This window comes from Egretta garzetta, unplaced genomic scaffold (assembly GCF_000687185.1).
Source record: "Egretta garzetta isolate BGI_Z169 unplaced genomic scaffold, ASM68718v1 scaffold4, whole genome shotgun sequence".
In the NCBI taxonomy this organism is placed as follows: domain Eukaryota; kingdom Metazoa; phylum Chordata; class Aves; order Pelecaniformes; family Ardeidae; genus Egretta; species Egretta garzetta.
Genome location: NW_009259329.1, coordinates 2361813 through 2370925, shown reverse-complemented (window position 1 = coordinate 2370925; position 9113 = coordinate 2361813). Strand labels below are relative to the sequence as shown.

The following is a 9113-nucleotide window of genomic DNA, read 5'->3' as shown; positions in this document are numbered from 1 at the left end:
GTGATTTCAAGTTAAAAAGCACATACGGCTCCAAGGCTCCCAGCAAAGGAGGGTGGCTCAGGAGGAAGACCTGTTCAAAAACCACCTTTGGCATGCAGCAAGGGTGCTGCTTTGTGGCAGACGTGCCCTGCGTGGGCAATGCTGCAGGGCCTGGTATAGGGGGCTTGGGTGCTGTTGTTGCCTCTGCCTGCAGCATGCCTGGCGAGCTGCTGCTGGGTTGATGTTGCCATCTCGGATAAGATGCCCTCTGGCACCCTGCTCAGAGAGGCAGAACCTGCGTCTGGAGGGTTCTCAGCCCTTCCTTCCCTGTCTACTTGAGCCAGTCCCCATTGTCCCCAGCCAGGGCTCGAGGCTGGGGGACTCTGGGCAAGCTGACAGCAGGGTACCTATGCTGGGGGCATTCGGGCAAGCTGAGAGGGCAAGTGTCCCAGGAGGGCACCAGGGAGGCAGTGGGTTGATCTGCCAGTTAGTCTGCATTGCTGGGAGGAGGGCATTTGAGGGAGATCTGCAGTATGAGAATGGAAAACCCCTGAAACAGTTCCTAGAAATAAAATCAGCGTATGTGTGTGGGTATAAACAAACCAACAGATAAATATATCCCTCTCTTGCTGCCCAGAGCCGTCTCCAGCACATCAGAAGAGCCACTGGGTTCATGGTAGGGCTGCACTAACTTGGGCAGAGAGTTCTGGGAGCATGGACTATCCTGCATGCTAGCCCTTGGGCATCAGGACTTTTGTTTGATTAAAAACCTTACTCCCAAATGACAGGGCTCCCGCTGCACTTGGGTCCCCGGTTTCTCTCTGTGAGCAGCAGCTCTCGCCATGGGTCTGTACCCTGCAGGAACCTTGTGCAGAGGTCTTGCCTTCTCCTTGATCCCCGTGGTGCTGAGCTGAGAGCTCTGAGCTCAGATGCCCAGGGCCGTTTGGGTTTGCCGAGCTCTGTAGCAGCCAGCGGGTCGGCGGCACCAGGGCCAGGCTCTGCTGCAGGCAGCAGAAACCAGACCACAGTTCTCTGCCCAAACCGCTTCGTATTCTTACACATGCCAAGCAGGGAGGAGAAACAGTGGGTGGGGGAAGTGATGCACAGGACAGCGAGCAGCAGAGCTGGGAATACGTTTACGCTCTCCCGACACAGTGCAGCAGCACCAGCCCTGCTGCCAGTAATTGCATTGCCCGTGCCCCGGCCAGGCAGCGCTAACCACAGGGAGGTGTGCTGCTCGTCCTTCCTCTGCAGGGCTCAGATTAGGTTTCAAACCAGATTTCCTCTGTGTGGTGCTTGGCACCACACCCCTGCCAGCTCCCCCTCGCGCGGGCATCACCCCGCTGTTTATGCTGAGCCCTGCCTGGCCCGTTTCCTGGCTGAGGGGACTGGTTCCTCCTTGCCATCCCCGCATGAACATGGGAGGAAACGCTCCCAGCTGCGAAGCTATGGTGACAAGTCTGGCATGGAGCTAGTCCCTGCCCCAGAGTGCACTGCAACGTGGTGTCAATAAGCTCGCATGAGGGATTTCATGGGTCCTGCACAGGGCACCCGAGGCCAGAGGCTCCAGCCAGGTCATTGGAGCAGCCTCATGGCCATGGTGACACCATGCAGGCAGTGGCTGGCCATGCCACGTGGAGTGGGGACCGCACCGTGCAGCTCCCTCCCTCCCAGGGACGTGTCTGCTCACCGGAGATGTGGTTACAGGACAGAAGATGCCAGGGGAAAGTTGAGCTTGTCCCAGGCACGGTAGGAGAGCCGGTGCTGGGCATGGTGTTTGGAGACCAGACACTGAGCTGGTCCAGCTTCTCCAGCCCCTCTGGGCCCCCAGGCCAAACTTCAGCCCCAGGGAGGGGAGGGATCACTTCGCTGGCAATTGCCAGTGGCTATCAGGAGCTACGTCAAATGCCAGACTGTAAGGAAGCAGCAAGACTCAGGAGTTTGCATTTGCGGCGTGCTCACTCTGGAGGAGTGCTGAGGGATGAGCGCCTATAAAGCTCCTGGCCTGCAGGCGCTGAGCACGGGAAACGCTCAGTGCCTTTCACCGCAGAGCAGCCAAAAGGTCAAAAATCTCAAACCTGTCGCAGGGGAGGGAAAGGTGTGACACCATGGGAGACAGGGTCTGGGCTGGCCCACTGATGATGTGTTTTGTTGGGCTGACTTCCAAGTATTTTTTTTTTTGGGGGGGGGGGGGCTTGGAGAGGGGCATTTTATGCAGCTGTTTGCTTTCTGCGTAATGTTTTGGCATTGAGGAAATGTAAGTTTCTAAAGAAAAGCCACTTAAAGAACAAAACATTGCCATTTAAGGTCATTAATGTGGTTTAAAGGAGATGGTCCTGAAACTTTCATGTTCTTGTATTCTTTCAGATCCAGAGATGCACTGTGGAGACTTTTCCTACAGAGCCCCACCATCACCACCACCCAATTTCAATGAACTGATGCCCAGGTGCAACAACTGGGACAATTCTTTGAGCACTGTGAAGGGCCAGGTCTCCAGGTTTTGGTGTCAGCCCAGGTCAGAGGGGCTTTTCTGGCTCTTCCCAGCTCCTCTGGGGCCAGAAGCATCATCCTGCCACGTTGGGGACTGGGATGTGCCACTGGAAAGATGACCACACAGTAGAAGAGACCAAGGCTAGGAAACGCAACCAACCAACTGCCAGCAGCGATCAGTCATTTTTTTAAACCGGCACAACTCCACCCTTCCTGGAGCAGAAAAACACCTGCGGGCGAATGGATGCCCTGGCTGATGTTGGGCTGTGCTGGGGCCACGCAGCGGGGACAGGATGGGTGGGTGGGGAGGGAGCCTTATGGGACAGAGATGCGGATGCTGGCTGGCCATGAGCCAGCCTGGGGGTTGCCTGGCTAGGCCCACCAGGCCAAGCACTCCACAGAGCTCCCTCACCCAGAGATTTTTTTTTAATTCGAATGTCTGAAAGTACAAGTTTTAATCAGGACTGTGCAGCAGCACAGCAGGAAAACCTCAACAGAACTCATCGATATTTTATCTTGCATTTGTAGCTTGCTGTCTTTCCCCCGCAGCTGCTGGTGGCCCCCCCCTCCCCCAAGTCTGGAGCTGGACACCCTCCTGGGGACAGGCTCTCGCAGGACAGGAGTGACTGGGCATGCCACTGGCCACAAGCCCAGGGAGCGGGGCTCCAGGCTGCTCCTACCCTGCTCCTCTCTGGGCGTCCCTGTCTGCAGACAAACTTCCCTCTCGAGCCCAGGGGCTTCTGCCTTCCCGTTGGCCTTGGTAGCAGCTGGCCGTGGAGGGCTCCAGGGCTTCTGCCTCTGAGGCACCTCATCTCAGCATTTGTCAACACCTGCCATGGCCAGGCTCTGGCAGAGGGTTCAGGGGGACCAGGCCCCCCCATACCTCCCCTGGTCCTTCCAAGCCCAGCACTCAGCAGCTATCAGGCAGTTTCAAGTAGATTGTGGTCTTGATCTGAAGGAAAGAGATGAGAAATGTTGCAGGATGGGGTGTCCCTCCCCCACCCCCCTTCATTTCGAAGAAAGAGCATCTGAACTGAAATGGCAGCAAAGGAGAAGTACCAAGATAAAGCTCAGCCTGCATCTGTGCAGATAGCAATGGGGAGCCACTGCAGAACAACAGGAACTCTCCGTCATGCTGGTGTCCAGCCGAAGGGGAGCCTTGTTTGCCCCCAGCCATGGAGGTGGGGGCTCCCTGCCTTGGGTCAGGCAGCAGCAGCAGCTCTGAGGGGGGGAAGGGGCTGGATTTGTGCCAGCCAGCAAGGCCCCGCTCTGCTGGGCTGATTGCACGGAGTGGAGGGGACCCAAGTCCTCCCAGGCTATGGGACCGTGCCCTGACTTGCCGTGGAATGGGCGCAGTGTTTGAGGTGTTGCGGTGGCTTGGAGCTCTGCGGGTGGTTGGGGGGCAGAAGCGTGAGGGTGCTGGAAGGGCAGCAGCAAGGGCTGGGACACAGCTCAGGCAGCTCCCCAGAGCCGGCCCCCGTCACGACATGCCGTGAGATTGCAGCATGCCTCACAGGTACCCAGTCCCCTCTGCTGTGGAAGGGCCAAACAAGCTAGGACAGAGCAAGGAACAAGGTTTTGTCTCACTGGAACAGCTCTTGACAAAACAATCAGCCCTGCCTCTTAGGCAGCACCTGATGTGCTTGTGGAAGGGGCATGAGGAAGAGCCAACGACACTTTGCTGGTCCAGGGGACCTGGCACTCCATGGGTGAGTGAGTTGAGCTGGCCCAGCTGCTTGTGAAGCCCTCCTGCCACCAAAAGCATTTGCCTCCCACCTGCCCCACACTCTCCGCAGGTCTCTGACAAAGAGCTCGTGCCTGTTGGGTATCTCCTTCCTAAGACAGCTTACGTGCCGACAGCTTTTTCAGAAGCTGCTTAGGGCTCCTGACAAGGCAAGTCTCTTCATCCTCTGATCTTTTAGGGATGCTCCACCAGTTCTGGCCTGAGCAGACACATTAGCTGGAGGCTCAGCCTGAAGCAAGAATAAAGCAGGGGTGGTGCGCAAGGATCGCATTGACTCTTTCGATTCCAGCGCTGTGCCAGAAGCATCTGCCCAACTCATCTGGGAGTGTGCTCTTTGTGCTGACTGTGCACCCTTGCACTCCTCTGGATTGCGCTGCAGTCATGGCCCAGCCTTCCTGCTGATTTCCGCTCCTTCAATCTTGGAGTCATCTGCTGACTTTATCAGCATGAGTTTCTTTCCATGCTGCTGATAGAAAAGCCCAAAACACCAGCTTGAAAGGGTGAATGAGGAGGATGGAGCTCTCAGCTTTTGATGAGAACCACTCTCGCTTACACATGATTTACTGCAGCAGGAGCTGCCTTTGCCTTTTCCAGCTGTGATCCAGGCTGGGATCTCTCCACTCATCAAGCAGGGGATGGACTCCCAGGACAACTCCCTGCTTGCCATGCTGATGGAAGAAATCACCGCTCTTTACTCTCAACCATGGCTTTGTGCCAGCCTGCAGTGAGAACACAGGTGGAAGCAGAAAGCAGGGCATAGCTTCTGTAGTGATCCTGAGTTGAAAGGTGCTGTTTTTCTTTTCTCTGTGCCTCTTGGCAGCTGTTTTGGGTGGGGTCCATCCTGCACAGAAATGTGGTTGATGTTGTAACTTCCCTTTTTTCATTTTTGTAGGTAGAAGTCTCATTTATTTTGTGCAAGGAGCCCTCCCTGCTACCTACTCGGTGCTGGGCCTCAGACAAGAAGCTGGAGAGCACCGCTAGCTGCCCGAACCCCCCTCCGGCAGCAACAGCCTCGCGCCAGCCATGACGGGTGAGTCATAAGACAAATTCAACAGCTGTGGTTGGGAATAGCACCTTGCAAGACTTTCTCTCCAGTCAGGTCTTGCGGATGCAGGGACTAGGTCAATGATAGACATGAACGTTACAATCATGTCGGGATTCCTGGGTTCTGGTCTCAGTGCAGCCCCTTGCATCTTCTGCAATGCCAGGCAAGAGGCCGCAGCTTTGTGCCTCTGTTCCCCTGTCGCTGACCCAGGCAATGGGAAGATCCTGACCCATCTGTAGCAGGTGCTTGGAGAGCTGAAGGCGGAGGGTGCGGTGTCAGGGCACGTGCAGGGCTTTGACCAGCTGGTTTCCTTTGGACGAGGTGGAGCTGAGCCCTAGCTTCAGACACACGGGTGCCTGGACTTGCTGCACTGACAGGGCAGGACTTGGATGGATGCGTCCTGAGAGACCGGCAGGAGCTGGGCCCACAGAGCAGCCTAGAGGCAAGACAGCATTGGAGCTTCCTCCTGGAGAAGGATGTGTCTGGGCACGGGTGGTGTGCAGGGAAGGTGGTGAGTGGCAGTTGCTCTCTGGCAGGCTCAGGGGTCAATTTAACACTGCAAAAGGCAAAGCACTCGGCATCTCAGGCTGGTCGAGTGCTCTAACTAGCACTTGGCTTTGTCCAGCCCAACAGACCCTACCCATCAAGGTGGGAGGTATTACCCCATTTGACCCAGCCTCAAAGAGGGGCCTGACACATTATTTCATTCATGTCCCACCTTTGCAACCACAGCAAAGCTGAGAATAGCCAGGCCCTTACTGAGAAATGATGACAGCTGTCAGAAACGATGTCAATATTCTAGCTCACAACAGGAAACTTTATTAAACAACAGGAAGCCCATGTGTGGACTTACAAAACACCTCACCTTCCTCTCCCTTCGCTCTTTCAGTGTTGCGGGGCTGGCAGACAGGGCTCTAACTCTCATCTCCATGCTGGATAGAGCTGCTGGGGTCAGAGCCAGTCCTGTGTGGCAGAATCTCACAGCTGTTGCCCAGCCTTAAGAAGGTCTGCTCTGCTCCAAACCCCACCTCAACCCTTGCTCTATCGTGCATCCCTTGGCTGCTGACCTAGGCTCAGAAGATGGATGGTCCAGAGATGAGCTGGCTGGCGAATCACTCCCTTCCCCTTCCACTGGGCTCTGCTCAATATCCTGAGCTCAGGCTTGACCTGCTCGACAGGAAAGGTTCCTGCCTGCAACTTGTTGCCACGAGGAATGTGAACATCATCCTGCAGCACTACAACTTCACAGGCAAGCTGACCAACCGGCAGTCTGGGGATGAGGGCATGGGTCTCATCCACACAACCTTTGCCATTATTAGCTGCATCATCATCCTGGAGAACCTGCTTGTGCTGCTGGCCATCCTGCGGTGTCTGCGAGCCCGCCGCTGGGTCTACTCCTGCATTGCCAGCATCACCGTGAGCGACCTGCTTGCAGGGATTGCCTACCTTTCTAATCTCTGCCTCTCAGGCAAGAAGACCTTCCAGCTTTCACCTCAGCTCTGGTTCCTGCGGGAAGGCATTCTCTTCATTGCTCTGGCTGCCTCCACCTTCAGCTTGCTTGTGACTGCCATCGAGCGCTACAGTGCCATGGTAAGGCCGATTGCTGAGAATGAAGCCAGCAAGACCCTACGCTTACGCAGCCTGATAATTTCCTGCTGGCTGCTGGCCTTCATCATTGGACTGCTTCCACTGCTGGGCTGGAACTGTCTGTGCGACTTCAATGCCTGCTCTGTCCTCCTGCCTCTCTACTCCAAGAACTACATCCTTTTCTCCGTAGTCATGTTCAGCATCATCCTCCTGGGGATCATTGGCCTCTACATCTCCATCTTCCAGCTGGTCCAGGCCAGTTCTAAGCAAACCAGTTCTCGGCACAGCCGCAAACGGTCCCTGCGCTTGCTCAAGACTGTGCTGATGATCCTGGGTGCCTTCATTCTCTGCTGGAGCCCGCTCTTTGTCCTGTTGCTCTTTGATGTCTTCTGTGAGACCCAGTCCTGCACACACCTCCACAGCCTGGACTGGACCTTGGCTCTGGCCATGCTTAACTCAGGTGTCAACCCCATCATTTACTCCCTCCGGAGCGTGGAGGTGCGCCGTGCTGTGGGAAGCCTCCTGTGTTGCTGCTGTGTCAGGGTTGGGCTTTGCAAGCCTGGGAACTGCTTGGTCATCACAGACATCAACTCTGGCTCATCCACAGAGAGCTCCCTGCGCTACCGGGAGAGCTTCCGCAGCTCTGTAGCACTGAACGCCCGGCCCAGAGCACCTCTCTCCAGCAACTCCAGTATGATGAGCAATCTCCCCAGCCTCTGAGGGGCCATGGGGAGAGCAAGAGATGCCAGACAGCCCACCAGGACCTCATGCTGCTGGTCCTGGCCTTGGCAGAACTGTAGCCTATGTGCAGCTCAGGCTGATCAGGTGCAGTCCCACCCACAGCGGCTAACTGTAGCCAGGCTTTCCAGTCCCCTCAGACTGGGATGTTGCTTCAGTGTGAATGCAGCATGGGGACAGGCATTGCTCCTAGTGTGGGAGTGAAGGATATGGGCATGTTTTGGGATAGATGCTCTGCTGAGGCAGCTGCTGTGCCTACGTTATAAGTGGACCCTGTTCTGTGTGTGCATGTATATAGATGCTGTACCTGCCCAGATGAGGGTATTTTGCCCCAGGGCACAGTGAGGAATAGGGTGGGTATCCCCCACCAGACTGCCCTCCAATGCCTTGGGATTAGGCTGGGCTGGCAGTGCTGCCACTGCATGTCATGCAGGGCTGGAGGCGATCATAGAATCATAGAATGTTTTGGGTTGGAAGGGACCCCTAGAGGTCACCCAGCCCAACCCCCCTGCAGGAGCAGGGACACCTTGAACCAGATCAGGTTGCTCACAGCCCCGTCCAACCTGGCCTGGAATGTTTCCAGGGATGGGGCCTCCCCCACCTCTCTGGGCAACCCGTACCAGTGCCTCACCACCCTTATTGTAAAGAATTTCTTCCTTATATCTAGTCTAAACCTACCCTGTTTTAGTTTAAAACCATTACCCCTTGTCCTGTCACAGCTGGCCCTACTAAAAAGATTGTCCCCACCTTTCCTATGGGCCCCCTTTAGGTACTGAAAGGCCGCACTCAGCTCTGCCCGCAGCCTTCTCTTCTCCAGGCTGAACACCCCCAACTCTCTCAGCCTGGCCTTATAGCAGAGGTGCTCCAGCCCTCGGAGCATTTTAGTAGCCCTCCTCTGGCCCCGCTCCAACAGGTCCATGTCCTTCTTGTGCTGAGGGCTCCAGAGCTGGACGCAGGGCTCCAGGGGAGGTCTGCCTGAGTCTTCTGCAGTTTACAGCCTTCTGAAACTGCTGTGATGGGCACAGCTGCTGGAAAGGGTGCAGGCTTGATGTCTTGCCCAGGGAGTCAAGAACCACTGAGTTTGCAAGTGCATGGGATGGTGGAGGGCTGCAGCAACAGCCCAGTCCCTCACCAGAATGCAGAAGCTGAGCACTGTGCCTGGGCGGATGCTGCGACAGTGCTTACAGCCTGGCAGCAAGAAGTAAGAGCCCTGCTGTGTCTCTGGGCATGGGGGTGCACCTGCAGTGATAGTCCTGCCACCACCATGGGCAGAAGGAGGTACCCACAGTGACTGGGGAGTCTGGTGCCATCCTGTATGGCAGAGCTACCTGTTCCCATCTGGCTGAACCTCTCAGGTAACACACACCTGTACAGCAGAGCATTTGCAGCGCTGTGGCCTCCCAGAGAAGTGGGTCATGCGCCAGCAAAGCTGCAAAGTTCCAAGGTCCCCACAAAGGGGGAGGTGCCCGCTGTGGTTGGCACTGGAAGGGTGAGCAGCAGCTTCTAGGTGGTTTTGCATTCTATAGCCTC

The 9113-nt window shown here is 56.2% G+C and overlaps 1 protein-coding gene across 2 annotated transcripts; it reads left to right on the top strand.

Annotated features, from left to right (window-relative positions):
- The first annotated feature begins 4832 nt into the window (after positions 1 to 4832).
- S1PR4 (sphingosine-1-phosphate receptor 4) lies at positions 4833 to 8028 on the top strand. 2 transcript variants are annotated; one of them, XM_035892324.1, is made up of 4 exons: positions 4833 to 4999; positions 5106 to 5243; positions 5636 to 5769; positions 6148 to 8028. In XM_035892324.1, the coding sequence occupies exon 4, from the start codon at positions 6339 to 6341 to the stop codon at positions 7563 to 7565; it is 1227 nt and encodes a 408-aa protein (XP_035748217.1). In that variant the 5' UTR covers positions 4833 to 4999; positions 5106 to 5243; positions 5636 to 5769; positions 6148 to 6338; the 3' UTR covers positions 7566 to 8028. The 2 variants fall into 2 exon arrangements, with proteins under 2 accessions (XP_035748217.1, XP_009635011.1); XM_009636716.2 differs by lacking the exon at positions 5636 to 5769.
- Positions 8029 to 9113: the final 1085 nt, after the last annotated feature.